This window comes from Salmo trutta, chromosome 31, assembly GCF_901001165.1.
Source record: "Salmo trutta chromosome 31, fSalTru1.1, whole genome shotgun sequence".
Classification (NCBI taxonomy): Eukaryota; Metazoa; Chordata; class Actinopteri; order Salmoniformes; family Salmonidae; genus Salmo; species Salmo trutta.
This window is the reverse complement of record NC_042987.1, coordinates 27357456-27373751: the sequence shown is the minus strand read 5'-3', so window position 1 is coordinate 27373751 and position 16296 is coordinate 27357456. Positions and strand designations below refer to the sequence as shown.

General features: G+C 44.0%; 1 protein-coding gene across 1 annotated transcript in view; it reads left to right on the top strand.

The window, feature by feature from the left end:
* The first annotated feature begins 203 nt into the window (after positions 1-203).
* The window catches only part of LOC115169192 (glypican-5-like), a 177453-nt gene continuing 161360 nt past the window's right edge, over positions 204-16296 (top strand). Inside the window, exons 1-4 of the mRNA XM_029724678.1 lie at positions 204-400; positions 1908-1990; positions 3001-3185; positions 7943-8414. Of these exons, the coding sequence (XP_029580538.1) occupies positions 204-400; positions 1908-1990; positions 3001-3185; positions 7943-8414 (937 nt within the window). The remainder of the gene's footprint in view (positions 401-1907; positions 1991-3000; positions 3186-7942; positions 8415-16296) is intronic.

Below are 16296 nucleotides of genomic sequence, written 5' to 3'. Positions count from 1 at the left end.
ACAACAGCAGGGTGGATTTTGTTGTCTCACAGGCAAAGCCCTGGATTGGGCCACCGCCATATGGACCACCAAGAGCACAGAACTCGGATCCGAGACCCATTTCCACACCCTCTTCAAAGAGGTATTCGATCACTCTCCCTCCGGTCGTCCTATAGGAGACCTCCACGTAGAACTTCAACAAGGATGTAATTCAGCTGCCGAGTATGCCCTCGTTCCGCACCATGGCTGCAGGGAGTGGATGGAATGAGGCTGCTCTACTTACTGTCTACCGTGTATCGGACGTCAAAAGTGGATCCAAGAAGGGCTCTGCCTATACTGTGGAAGGAAAGATCATCTACTCAGCTATTGCCCTGTTCGCCCCCCACGGAGGGATGAGAAGGGTCCTCCCGCTGCCATGCAGGTAGGCGTGTCCTTATTCTAAATATCTCCAAGAAGCAATTCTCTGTCCCAGTATTGATAACCGTGAAGGGGGTTACCAAGTGTGTAGAAGGCTTGATAGATTCGGGAGGAGCAGGTAATTTTATCGCTCACCAGTTAGTACAAGAGCTTGACATTGATCTAACATCTGTCATCCCTCCCTTATGGATTAAAACACTGGACAGGCAGCCATTGATCACAGGATTCATCATGCACCTGACAGTGTCACCCTCCAGATTGGCGTGTTAAACACCAAAACCAGTCAACTCACGGAACTCTCATCCCCCAAACAGCCACTCCTCCTTGGACACCCCTGGCTTTGTCGTCACGACCCTGCCATCTCGTGGCAAAAAGGTGAACTACTGTCCTGGTCTTCTACCTGCTTTTCCAGTTGTCTCAGCCTACCCTGCAGAGCCACCACCATTGAGGACTCTGCCTCAGCAGTGCCACCCAACATAGCATCTGAATACACCCAGTACAGCAAAATCAAGGCTTCCACTCTGCCACCACATTGCCCAGGAGACTGTGCGATTGACTTACTCCCTGGAGTGTCCCCACCGACGGGCCGTGTTTACCCCCTATCTATCCTGGAAAATGAGGCAATGGAGAACTACATTGATGAATCACTCAAATGGTTTCATTCGTCCTTCTTCTTCCCCGGCTGCGTCCAGCTTCTTCTTCGTTGGAAAAAAGGACGGTGGTCTCCGTCCATGTATTGATTATCGTTCCCTGAATAACGTCACGGTGAACCGTTTCCCTCTGATCCCAGCAACCCTTGAACAAGTGGACCGCTGCAACATCTATACTAAATGCGACGTGCATATAACCTTGTCCGTATATGTGAAGGCGATGAATGGAAGACGGCCTTTATCACCGCTTGAGGGCATTACGAATACCTGGTCATGCCTTACGAACGCCCCCGCCGCCTTCCAATCCTTTATAAATGAGGTTTTCCAGGATATGATCAATGATGACATCCTGATTTACTCCTACTCCCTGAAGGAACACATACAGGATGTGCAAAAGGTTCTTCAACAGCTCCTTGACATAACCTTTATGTTAAGACTGAATAGAGCATCTTTCATGTAGCCTCGGTAGAGTTCCTGTTTCGTACTGACACCTGGAGGGGTCAGCATGGATGAGAACAAAGTCACCGCCGTCAGTAACTGGCCCAAACCCACCACCGTTAAGGAACTCCAACGTTTCATTGGGTTCTCCAACTTCTATTGCCGGTTCATTCGGAACTTCAGTTCTACTGCCGCTCCACTTACTGCCCTAACCAGCCAGAAGACCCGGACCCTTCAATGGACTGATACTGCCCTGACTGCGTTCAACAACTTGAAATGCCTCATTACCTCAGCTCCTGTCCTTTGCCAACCTGATCCGACTCCTCCTTTCACCCTGGAGGTGGATGCCTCCGAAGTAGGAGCCATATTCTCTCAGCGGGTGGGAACACCTCCCAAATCACATCCTTGTGTGTTCTTCTCCAGGAAGTTATCCCCTGCTGAGAGGAACTACGATGTGGTGAACAGAACTCCTCGCCATCAAGCTGGCCCTCGGAGTGGCACCACTGGTTGGAGGGCGCACAACATCCCTTTCTCGTCCTACCAGATCATCGTAATCTGGAATATATCAGAGTGGCCAAGAGGTTAAACTCCAGACAAGCCTGCTGGGCTCTCCACATGCTTCCATTTTCATGTTACTAACATCCCTGGAAAGAAAAACATAAAAGCTGGCGCTCTCTCCAGTTTGACCTTCTGACTAGTAACTCAGACTTTACACCCATTCTTCCTTCTTCTTGCATTATGGGACTGGTACAGTGGGAGGTTCACTCTGCCATACAAGAAGCCCTAACCTCTGACCCGGCTCCTCCTGAGACACCAGCTGGGAAAGTTATGTACCAGCAGCTGTTAGACCCCAACTGATGCAATGCTGTCACATGTCCTTGGGGTCAGGACATCCGGGCATTACACACAAACCACAGAACTTCTAGCCCGGAAGTTCTGGTGGGCCTCACTGTCATCTGACGTAAGGGATTACGTATTCTCCTGTGCAGTCTGCGCCCAAACAAAAAGCCCTTGTCATCTCCCTTCCGGGAAGCTTCAACCTTTGCCAATCCCTCACAGACCCTGGTCCCACATAGCTGTTGACTTCATCACAGACCTTCCTGAATCCTCTAACACCAACATCCTTGTCATAGTAGACCGTTTTTCAAAAATGTATGTTTCCTCATCTACCTAACGCCATTGACTTGGCGGAGTGTATGTTCCAGCAGGTGTTCCTTCTGTGTGGGATTCCGGAGGACATCGTCTCTGACCGCGGGCCCCAGTTTGTCTCCCGGGTGTTGTGAGCCTTCTGTGACCGACTGGGGGTCAGCCTCTCTTCCGTGTACCACTCACGGGCAGACGGAATGCCTGAACCAAGAAATGGGGAAGTACCTCTGCCAACAATGTTCTGCCTCTCCACACGATTAGTCGGTATATGGCCTGGGCCGAAGACGCTCAGAACTCACTCATGCATTCATCCCTCCGCCTTACTCCGTTTCAGCGTGTCCTTGTGTGTCTTAAAACCGGTCACCTACAGTCGTCATCATCCTCCGGTCTCTACCCGCAGTGCGCCCCCACTGTTGGACGTCGGAGGGGAACCTGCCTACGCCATATGGGCCATCCTTGATTCCAAGAGGTCTCATCCACTACCTAGTGGACTGGGACGGTCATGAGCCTGAAGACCGGTCCTGGGTCCCCGACCAAGACATCCTTGACCCAGAGGTGATACAGGCATTTCACCATAACCGTCCGGATCATCCCGCTCCCCGACCTCTGGGTCGACCCCTGAACAGACCCATTGGACATCAGCCTCGACGCAGAATGTACTGTAAGGTTCTGCTTTTCTTTTCTTAGTCAACCTCGTGTTTTTCTTTGTTCTGGAACGTAGCCCTGTCTTTCATTTTTGTTTATTGATTTCACCTGTTTGTTTCTCACCTGGTCTCAGCAGCTCTCTATTTAGTTAATTTCTTTCTGTTTTGTATGGTTGTGAGGTATTGTTTGACCATTGCCTGCCTGTGACCTCGATTCCTGCCTTCTGCGAAGGCTTAATAAACATCTGCCGTGCTCTGCACGTGAATCTACACCTTGTTCTCCCTGAGTATTCATTATGCTATTAGTGGCCGCTATTAGTGGCCACTATAGTAGACATTAATCAAGTGCACAAGGCTACATGTGTGCAAAAATAACATTCACTGAGTAAAACATGTAATCCCCCCTCCCCCATTCACACACAAGTGATACTGTCAAGTTCAACACAACAAAAGCAATATCTTTGGGCTACACATTATTACATTGAACACTTTCTGCCTGTGGACATCTGTTCTACAATGTGAATGCAGAGCATGATGCCCTTTGTTGGCATAATTGATCTCTTTCAGGCAGAGTACACCTGGCATACCCCATTTTTATCCTTTTGTATTGGGAAAGTGTGGTGTTCCTTTCACCTCTATAGTGGCATCCAGCTTAAGCCAGGCCTAGCTACACTTCATCCCTGAATCCAATTGTTTAACAAGCAACGCATCACTTTCACCTAATTCTCTCATTTTGAAAATGAACCACATACTTTAGAGGGAAAACATCAGTTCACAGCTAGTAGGTAGTTCATGAGCTAGTTAACATTTCACACAGATTGCCAAGGTCCAGTAAGCAACTAACGAGTTATAACTCGAGGAACAGCAAAGAGTCGTATACCAGTTAATACTAAAGCGAATTGGTTAGGTTACTAACGTTAGCTCATCTGATTTTGTCACATTAGCTGTCTGACTTTATTAGCCAGCTAATTTTCACACCATAAACTCAATTGATCAGGTAAGTTGGCTAATGTTGCTCAACATTTCTCTGGCTGTAGTAGCAATGGAGAATTCAATCCAGCTAGCAAGATGCTTAACAATAGTAGTTCCACCACACTTTCTCCCTTACCTCAAACTTTCCAAATACCAGTTGTTTTTCGGTTACAGCTCATGAAGTACGCTTCATCGCCTTCTTGCCCCTGTCTCTGTGGTCAGGCTTCTCATCTACCTCTTCGTTATCGTTAAGGGGACGCCCTGCTGTAACTGGCAAACTGCCTTTCCACTCTCCCGCTGTCTTTCCAGAGCACGCGCTGATGCTGTAACTAGCAACTTGGTTGTCTCTTCTCTCTTCAGTTGCGTGCTGCATTCTGTTATGTGAACGATTGGCTGAGCCTTGGATACAGCCAGTATTGCTCCAAACACGCATCACTCGTTCTCTTACAGCCAGTAGTGATCCAAAGCCCCTCCCCCCCACTCCCACTTTTCTCATCGGATCTACACGAATCACGTAGGTCACCTATATTGGATTCAAAACGCCGGATTTTGCTGAAAGGTGAATAGTTTGCATCCCTGGAAAATATTGGTTTAGTTAATTCACAAATTTCGACGTGCCCGAACATGCATGCAATAAGCAAGCTAGCTACAGTAGCTAAGTAGATAGCTATGCGACCTGTTATGAAAGATTACCATAACTAACCCTTTCATCTGTGGTGTTACCTAGCTAGCTATATTCATTACTGTGCTAGCTAGCTGTCTAGATAAACATGGTGCTGAGATAGCTAGCTATGTGGGTTATTAGCTCCTAAGGTTAGCTGGTTATCATTTTGAACATGCACCATTTTCGGCAATGAGACATCTGACTTGCGGTGTAACATTAGCTATTTACTGGTGTGCTGATCTGATCAGCCGCAATCATATCCGTAAATTGACAGTTGATAGATTAGATGATTGTCCTAATAGGGAAAGAAGGAAGTGTTTTAAAATGCCTAAATAAAGGTTGGCAATAGGTTTAGCTACCTAAGAATCTTCCTGCTTGTTTCTGGAAGCTGTAGATCAGCACGCGTGTGTGCGACCTTACTTCTCCAACTATCTGAGTCATTTAGACAGAACGTGCTCATCGTTTCACCTTTTTCCTACCCTTGCTATTCTTAGATATTATGCACATTTATGCCTTGGTAGCAAAGGTCATCGCCATTGAGCTAGTTCTCATAGTAGCAGTAAACAGCAGCAAGTGATATGAGCGATTTAGAGAGGTGTGAAAAGGAGCGGAGTTACGAACTCGCTCTATCCAATCGTAGCAGTAGGATCAAGTTACAACCCGTCCATTTCTTGACAGGTAGCTGAACTAGACGATTTAGTTGTTTCAAATTTGGTCCATGCAGTTGAGTTGTTTTCTAGATGCGTCCTGACTGCTGAAAAAAATAAAAAAATCCAGATCACGGAAAATGATAAAAAATACTAGTTCCATAAGCATCCGTGATCACAAATCATGACGTTAAGTTGGATCCATTTGCATTGAATAGATGTTATTTTATATTCTCAAACTAACAGCAGTGCCTATTGGATGTCCTTCCATACAGGCGTGACATGCTGGAGTGATGCTTCCATGCAAATGTTGTTGATCAGTAGGTCCCAAATGGAAGGCAAAAAGATTGTTTGACATCTGTAGCACCATTAATCAGCTATAACAAGCTCAATAACTCAATACAGGCACACACTCCTATTGGATATGCATTCACCTGTATTGTGAGTAGGCCTATGCCATCTTAATTTACTCAGTTAAGGAAGAGATTTACCATTCAAATAAAATGATTACCATTATGCTGTTATGTAGTTAGATTGGTAAAAACAAAGTCATATTTATTGTTTGTTTTTCAAATGGATGCATTAATGCATACATGGCTGTCTCTGGGAATAGTTGTCATCAAAAGAGTGAACCAAATCAAGTAGAGAGAGAGTAGGCCTAGTATGTGTCTGGAGTTCATCAGAGTAGTACTGAGAGGTTGACAGTTGTCCCAGAACAGTGTTTGAGAGGGAAGTGTTTAGTCTAACAGCTTTGGAGACACAGAGACCGGTTCAGGACCCGGGGGCCTATTGAAGCCAGATGTAGCGCTAGCCCTGTGTTGTTCAATAGGTGGAGTCCTATTGTAGACTGGAACAACAGTAGTTGTCCCTGTCTCTGGTCTGTCTAGTCTTGTCCCACTGGGCAAAAACTGGTTGAATCAATGTGGTTTCCACGCCATTTAAAAAATATAAATCAATGTAATGTCTTTGAATCAATGTGGAAAACTGTGCAATATATGCAAAAAGCCATCAACGAATTTCGTCTTTCTTTCACCCAACTTTTACCCCAAATCAGGATATTTTTGTTGTTGTTGATTTCATATTGAATTCACTTTAGATGACAACTCAACCAAATGTAAATCAAAATGATGATGTTGAACTGACGTCTGTGCCCAGTGTGGTGGCACTCCCCTGGAGGTGGATAGAGTGGAAACAATCAGCACTAATCTAATAGAACACAAGATGTCATCACATAGTGTAGGTAGGCCTAACAATGAAAGGGGAGGAGATCCGTTTGCTTACTGTTCGTATCACTGGAGAGTGATTGTAATTTCACTTTTTTTCTACTTTCTAGTGATCTGCTAGTGATAGATAGGTCAGTTCTTACCAGGTCATGTTGCTAGAACTTTGACCTGTTTGCCATGTCATGGTGCTAGCAGGGTGCAGGCTTTCAGTTTAACCCAGCACTAACACTCTCAATTGGACTAAACATCAAGACCTTGATTAGCTATGTCAAGGGTATTAATGCTGGGCTACAACAAAAGCTTGCACATCATGGCTTTGTGAGCTAACATGTTCCTATTTTTCCAGCAGGTAAGTGTTTTCGTCATGAATCTTGTTCTGCATACAGCCCTGGTCATTAGCTGCCACAGCCGCAAAGTCATAAAATCAGATTTTATGCCTAACCCTAACATTAACCCCACACTGCTAAATTTAATGCCTAACTGTAATCTTAAATTAAGACCAAAAAGCACATTTTTGTCTTCATACATTTTTATAATATAGCCAATTTTGACTTTGCAGCTGGCCTATCCTCTCTTAAATTAGGATCCCAACAACATATTGTTTGACTATTGTTTGACTACTCTTGGCAATGCTACTTATTGTTTTTAGTGTAGTTTCTAAAGGACATTTAGGCCTAAACTGCATTTCACCCATCTATTATCAGTAGTTTTTTTTTTACCTTTGACTAACTTTATTAATCTTTATGATCGATACAGAGACAGACACAGCCCTGTCTGTCTGTCTGTCTGTCACATTCACATGACCTCATCTCTCTATCTGATCACCTCACTGTGGCTGTGAAACCAGAGACAGAATATGACTCATTGGGCACTGGGTGTGGGACACACACACACATGCATAGATATACACAAACAAAGCATGTACATGTACACGTATGCATGCACACATACACACACTCACACAGCCATGCATGCATAGTTCAGGTTAAATAAAGGTTAAATAAAACAGAGAGAACAATTAAAAAGAGAGAACAAAAAATGATCAAATATGTTCATATGAAAATAATTTGAAAAATGTATTGGTAATATCAAGGCAGACTACCGAGTTTTCGCACTCTTTTTGGCAGGCAAGCTCCCTCATTCCACCCACACTGCCTCTCAGCCAGGCAAGCTCCCTCATTCCACCCACACTGCCTCTCAGCCAGGCACGCTCCCTCATTCCACCCACACTGCCTCTCAGCCAGGCAAGCTCCCTCATTCCACCCACACTGCCTCTCAGCCAGGCACGCTCCCTCATTCCACCCACACTGCCTCTCAGCCAGGCAAGCTCCCTCATTCCACCCACACTGCCTCTCAGCCAGGCAAGCTCCCTCATTCCACCCACACTGCCTCTCAGCCAGGCAAGCTCCCTCATTCCACCCACACTGCCTCTCAGCCAGGCAAGCTCCCTCATTCCACCCACACTGCCTCTCAGCCAGGCAAGCTCCCTCATTCTACCCACACTGCCTCTCAGCCAGGCAAGCTCCCTCATTCCACCCACACTGCCTCTCAGCCAGACAAGCTCCCTCATTCCACCCACACTGCCTCTCAGCCAGGCAAGCTCCCTCATTCCACCCACACTGCCTCTCAGCCAGGCAAGTCCCGAGCTGACTGATTAGGCGCTGCCAAACGTCACATCGATAGCCAAAATGCCAGGCAAATGTAGATTCAAACCTGCCTAGCAGGATATTGATGTGTATGAATGGGTTTCGCCATACCCAACCAGGGATTTAGTGGAGGGTAAAACACACTTAAACACTGTTTATGCACCTTTTTATTTGTGAAATAGCGGTTACTCACATTTGTATTTGGTTAATTATCGTTTACGAGCTTATTATTGTGCTCCCAGAATTGATAAACGCTCAGAAGGCTTCTTGATCTGAGTTCTAATCTAATGATTCATGTATGCTCGTTATGTTGGCCTGCTCCCCCGTATTTGACTTGTTAGCAGGGCATTTATTCACCACTCTGTCCTACAGAAAACAGCCATGTCAACAGACATTCCCCTAACACTCTTACTGACAGTTGTGCCTGCTTCGCGTGATGTAATGTTGTCTTTACCTTCTTGCCCTTTGTGCTGTTGTCTGAACCCAATAATATTTGTACCATGTTTTGTGCTGCTACCATCTTGTGCTGCTGCCATGTTGTGTTGCTACAATGTTGTTGTCATGTTGTGTTGCTACCATGCTGTGTTGTCATGTTTTGCTGCCATGCTACGTTGTTGTCTTAGGTCTCTCTTTATGTAGTATGGTGGTGTTTCTCTTGTTGTGATGTGTGTTTTGTCCTAATATATATACATATAAATATATATATATATATTATTATTATTATATATATATATTATATATTATTCTTCAAACTACAAATCTACCATTCCATTGTTTTTCTTGCTATACTTTATTTATTTTGCCACCATGGCATTTTTTTTGTTTATTTTATTTTTTGTTTATTTTTTTTATTTTTTTGCTCTTACCTCCCTTATCTCACATCATTTGCTCACATTGTATATAGTCTTATTTTTTTTTTATTTTTTTTTTCTACTGTATTATTGACTGTATGTTGTTTACTCCATGTGTAACTCTGTGTTGTTGTATGTTGTCGAACTGCTTTGCTTTATCTTGGCCAGGTCGCAATTGTAAATGAGAAGTTGTTCTCAACTTGCCTACCTGGTTAAATAAAGGTGAAATAAATAAAAAAAAGATTTTTTTTATTTCACCTTTATTTAACCAGGTAGGCTAGTTGAGAACAAGTTCTCATTTGCAACTGCGACCTGGCCAAGATAAAGCATAGCAATTCGACACATACAACAACACAGAGTTACACATGGAATAAACAAAACATACAGTCAATAATACAGTACAACAAAAGAAAACAAAAAGTCTACATACAGTCAGTGCAAATGAGGTAAGTTAAGGCAATAAATAGGCCATGGTGGCGAAGTAATTAGAATATAGCAATTAAACACTGGAATGGTAGATGTGCAGAAGATGAATGTGCAAGTAGAGATACTGGGGTGCAAAGGAGCAAGATAAATAAATACAGTATGGGGATGAGGTAGGTAGATAGATGGCCTGTTTACAGATTGGCTATGTACAGGTGCAGTGATCTGTGAGCTGATCTGACAGCTGGTGCTTAAAGCTAGTGAGGGAGATATGAGTCTCCAGCTTCAGAGATTTTTGCAGTTCGTTCCAGTCATTGGCAGCAGAGAACTGGAAGGAAAGGCGACCAAAGGAGGAATTGGCTTTGGGGGTGAACAGTGAGATATACCTGCTGGAGCGCGTGCTACGAGTGGGTGCTGTGAGTGGGTGCTGCTATGGTGACCAGTGAGCTGAGATAAGGCGGGGCTTTACCTAGCAAAGACTTGTAGATAACCTGTAGCCAGTGGGTTTGGCGACGAGTATGAAGCGAGGGCCAACCAAGGAGAGCATACAGATCGCAACGGTGGGTAGTTTATGGGGCTTTGGTGACAAAACGGATGGCACTGTGATAGACTGCATCCAGTTTGTTGAGTAGAGTGTTGGAGGCTATTTTATAGATGACATCGCTGAAGTCGAGGATTGGTACGATGGTCAGTTTTACGAGGGTATGTTTGGCAGCATGAGTGAAGGATGCTTTGCGATATAGGAAGCCGATTCTAGATTTGATTTTGGATTGGAGATGCTTAATGTGAGTCTGGAAGGAGAGTTTACAGTCTAACCAGACACCCAGGTATTTGTAGCTGTCCACGTATTCTAAGTCAGAGCCGTCCAGAGTAGTGATGCTGGACGGGCGGGCAGGTGCGGCAGTGATCGATTGAATAGCATGCATTTAGTTTTACTTGTGTTTAAGAGCAGTTGGAGGCCACGGAAGGAGAGTTGTATGGCATTGAAGCTCGTCTGGAGGTTAGTTAACACAGTGTCCAAAGTGGGGCCAGAAGTATACAGAATGGTGTCGTCTGCGTAGAGGTGGATTACCAGCAGCAAGAGCAACATCATTGATGTATGCAGAGAAGAGAGTCGGCCCGAGAATTGAACCCTGTGGCACCCCCATAGAGACTGCCAGAGGTCCGGACAACAGGCCCTCCGATTTGACACACTGAACTCTATCAGAGAAGTAGTTGGTAAACCAGGCGAGGCAATCATTTGAGAAACTAAGGCTGTCGAGTCTGCCAATAAGAATGTGGTGATTGACAGAGTCAAAAGCCTTGGCCAGGTCGATGAATACGGCTGCACAGTAATGTCTCTTATCGATGGCGGTTATGATGTCGTTTAGGACCTTGAGCGTGGCTGAGGTGCACCCATGACCAGCTCTGAAACCAGATTGCATAGCGGAGAAGGTATGGTGGGATTCGAAATGGTCGGTAATCTGTTTGTTAACTTGGCTTTCGAAAACCTTAGAAAGACAGAGTTGGATAGATATAGGTCTGTAGCAGTTTGGGTCTAGAGTGTCACCCCCTTTGAAGAGGGTGATGACCGTGGCAGCTTTCCAATCTTTCTCAGACGATACGAAAGAGAGGTCATTCCAGGATACCCTGGCCAGGTCGATTAGAAAGGCCTGCTCGCAAAAGTGTTTTAGGGAGCATTTGACAGTAATGAGGGGTGGTCGTTTGGTCGCAGACCCATTTACGGATGCAGGCAATGTTGCAGTGATCGCTGAGATCTTGATTGAAAACAGCAGAGGTGTATTTGGAGGGCGAGTTAGTAAGGATGACATCTATGAGGGTGCCCGTGTTTACGGATTTGGGGTTGTACCTGGTAGGTTCATTGATAATTTGTGTGAGATTGAGGGCATCAAGCTTAGATTGTAGGATGGCCGGGGTGTTAAGCGTGTCCCAGTTTAGGTCACCTAGTAACACGAGCTCAGAAGATAGATGGGGGCAATCAATTCACATATGGTATCGAGGGCACAGCTGGGGGCAGAGGGAGGTCTATAGCAAGCGGCAACAGTGAGAGACTTGTTTCTGGAATGGTGAATTTTTAGAAGTAGAAGCTCGAATTGTTTGGGTACAGACTTGGATAGTAATACAGAACTCTGCAGGCTATCTTTGCAGTAGATTGCAACACCGCCCCCTTTGGCAGTTCTATCTTGGCGGAAAATGTTGTAGTTAGCGATGGAGATTTCAGGGTTTTTGATGGTTTTCCTAAGCCAGGATTCAGACACGGCTAGGACATCCGGGTTGGCAGAGTGTGCTAAAGCAGTGAGTAAAATAAAAAAAAGGCTTCTAATGTTAACATGCATGAAACTAAGGCTTTTACGGTTACAGAAGTCAACAAATGAGAGCACCTGGGGAGTAAAATTTCCATAATATCTATCCAATGTGTAATCAAAGGTGTGCTCAATGAAGACATCCTCTACAATTATTAATGCAAAAAAACATACATTTTTCAGGTATAATTCCAATAGAGTTGTACTGTCTGTAATCAAACGTAAGAAGTTAAATGAAACAAATTAAATGAATGAAAATAAAACATAACGTTTAGCACGCATTCATTTGAATCAAGTCTGTCTTGAGCATCTGGCCATACATTCTAATCTACATCACAGGGAATGACCTCATTGTTTATGCGCCGCAGGAAAAACCTTTTGACATGGCGAATCCAAGCTTGACATTGGTCTGCATTGAACCTGTGGAACCTGACATTGTCCCACACAATGACATAGGTGACCCCTTCACCTTGACAGGCCTGCTCAATTTCATTGAGAAACACAATCAGGTGTGCAGCGTTGTAGGATCCAAGTAATGGCCTACGTCCTACCACACCATTTTTAGAGATAGCTGCGCCCATGGAGATGTTTCCCCCATGTTTTCCAGGCACTTGGACAGTCGCCGTTGAACGATGAGGTTTCACCCACGGAGCCAAGTTTTGGCCAGTTTGAAGCCCGCTTCATCAACAAAGATATACTTGTGATGGTTCACAGCAGCGTCAATCACCATCACCCTCTAAAAATATATTTTGGTTAGTTATTTTTAAATTATAGTTCCAATATGATATTGTGAAGTAGCATGTGCATCAAATAGTAACAGTAATACATTATATAGTTCTGTACCTGAACATACTCAGCCAGCAGTTATTTCACCCGGTCGTTGTGTCTCTCAAAAGGAACCAGGTAAATGTGTTTCATAGATACCTGGTGCCTCTTCAAAAGGCGGGAGATTGTTGGTAGACTTATGGATGCCACATTGTCAAAAGTGTCATCGTTCTCCTTAATGGCCTGCTTTATTTCAGACAGCCGTATGTCATTCCTGGCTCTCACCTTTTCCACCAGTGCCCACTCCTGCTAGTTGGACAGAACACAGCCATGGCCATTCTGAGGGTAGAACCGAGCATACTGTCTGTAGATCCTACTGTAAGAATACTGTAACCCCCTTTTATATGGTGACCAATTGTGGTTACCACTAAGTGAAATCAATTAGTAATAATGAATAGTCATTATGTATGGTTATCATGTATCATACATGTAATTTAGATGTTTCTACTTTAAAAACACTTTTTATTTCTGTTATTTCTGTAGTTCTCAAAATTCATGTATAGTATACAAACCAGTTTAAAATCTACAGGTCTACCAAACGGTTAAGTGATTAACCATTACGCTAAATTGGATGAAGTGATGGTGAAATGTATGTTAACAAATGAGAAAATAATAATATCAAAAGTATTGTGAGCGTTGCATTGTGAATTACTTTATATGAAAGGTATTTCTAGAAGACACACTGATTAGGTTTGGTGATTGTGTGTGTTGTACTTAGTCAATAGAAAATGTGCTTAAAGTTTTGAAAAAACAGCCTTTTGGATGATCTGTTTTGAGTTTTGTACTAAGAGTTGTGAAAGTGTACCACATACTTGTGAAAATAGTACAGAAGTGATAATAAAAGTACCATCCACCAGAATACTGTGTGTGTTATAAGATATTGAGTTGTCAGAGTACGCCCACAATACTGTGTGTGTTATAAGATATTGAGTTGTCAGAGTACGCCCACAATACTGTGTGTGTTATAAGATATTGAGTTGTCAGAGTACGCCCACAATACTGTGTGTGTTATAAGATATTGAGTTGTCAGAGTACGCCCACGATACTGTGTGTGTGTTATAAGATATTGAGTTGTCAGAGTACGCCCACGATACTGTGTGTGTGTTATAAGATATTGAGTTGTCAGAGTACGCCCATGATACTGTGTGTGTGTTATAAGATATTGAGTTGTCAGAGTACGCCCACGATACTGTGTGTGTTATAATATATTGAGTTGTCAGAGTACACCCACAATACTGTGTGTGTTATAAGATATTGAGTTGTCAGAGTACGCCCACAATACTGTGTGTGTTATAAGATATTGAGTTGTCAGAGTACGCCCACGATACTGTGTGTGTGTTATAAGATATTGAGTTGTCAGAGTACGCCCACGATACTGTGTGTGTGTTATAAGATATTGAGTTGTCAGAGTACGCCCATGATACTGTGTGTGTGTTATAAGATATTGAGTTGTCAGAGTACGCCCACGATACTGTGTGTGTTATAATATATTGAGTTGTCAGAGTACACCCACAATACTGTGTGTGTTATAAGATATTGAGTTGTCAGAGTACGCCCACAATACTGTGTGTGTTATAAGATATTGAGTTGTCAGAGTACGCCCACGATACTGTGTGTGTGTTATAAGATATTGAGTTGTCAGAGTACGCCCACGATACTGTGTGTGTGTTATAAGATATTGAGTTGTCAGAGTACGCCCATGATACTGTGTGTGTGTTATAAGATATTGAGTTGTCAGAGTACGCCCACGATACTGTGTGTGTTATAATATATTGAGTTGTCAGAGTACACCCACAATACTGTGTGTGTTATAAGATATTGAGTTGTCAGAGTACGCCCACGATACTGTGTGTGTTATAATATATTGAGTTGTCAGAGTACGCCCACAATACTGTGTGTGTTATAAGATATTGAGTTGTCAGAGTACGCCCACAATACTGTGTGTTATAAGATATTGAGTTGTCAGAGTACGCCCTTGATACTGTGTGTGTGTTATAAGATATTGAGTTGTCAGAGTACGCCCACAATACTGTGTGTGTTATAAGATATTGAGTTGTCAGAGTACGCCCACGATACTGTGTGTGTTATAATATATTGAGTTGTCAGAGTACGCCCACAATACTGTGTGTGTGTTATAAGTATGAATCCAGTAACTCCACATGATCTATTCTAGAATATTATTGTGTCCTTGTGTGTTTAGCATCCATATGTGATATTTTGCGAGTTTGTGTGTGTGTGTGTGGTTTTACTATCCTTTTGGGGACCAGAAGTCCTCACGAGGATAGTAAAACAAGGAACATTTGGGATGGCACCGTGTCTCCTGTCTCAGTTGTTCTACAGTTGCTGCTGCTCTTCCATCTGCTGGCATGCCATAGGGGTGACATCAGAACCCAGAGAGAGACCTGGAGAGATGGGGGGAGGAGGATAGAGAGAGGAGAGGGAGAGAGTGAGAGAGAGAGGAGAGAAAGAAGCAGTAGAGCTGAGGAGAGCACTGTGAGGGAAGAGAAGTGAGGGGGAGAGAGGAGTGAGGGGCACTGCCAACTGAGCTGACTAGACAGGCTGTTGGTATGGTATGGCAGTAGCCCATGGCACCTCTGATGTCGGAGCACGTGCAAACCACCATGTCATGACAGGCCACACTGTGCCCCTCTGTTCTTGTTCATCTAGGATCTTTGATATGGTGTGGCTGACTCAATTTCAATGACTAACTGTGACTCACCTGGTGTATCAATAGTCTAAAGTAGCATCCTCTCCTCGTGTATGTCAGAGCATGGTATGCTGTGTGCCAGACAGCTATGATAGAATTTAGCTCTATTTTTACAATCATGCCATAGCTGACTGACTGCAGTGACTTCATGTCAGGGTGCAGTTTTTAGTACCCAGCCAAGACCAAGCTCAGCTACTGTCTCCTCAAAACACACACACACACACACACACACACACACAGATATCCAGCCACTTTACTGTGCATGGGATGTAGTGAACACTACACCTTCTCCCCCTTCCACCCAAAGCTAAGTGACTGATACCCACTAGCCAAGCTCAGATGGGAAGGAGATTGGGAGGGTGAGAGGATGTCCTCTCTGACCTCTCTTCTGCAGGAATCAGGACGTGTGTTACTGTTAGATTGTTTAAATTAAAGTAGTACAAAGAGATGCTCATGGTGCATTTAAGCAAGGAGGTGTGGTATATGGCCAATATACCACGGCTAAGGGCTGTTCTTAGCACGACGCAATGCAGAGTGCCTGGATACAGCCCTTAGCCTTGGTATATTGGCCATATACCACAAACCCCAGAGGTGCCTTATTGCTATTATAAATTGGTTACCAATGTAATTAGAACAGTAACAAGAAATGTTTTGTCATACCCGTGGTATACGGTCTGATATACCACGGCTGTCAGCCAATTAGCATTCAGGGCTCGAACCACCCAGTTTATAATTGAATATATACCAGTTGTCGAAAAAGT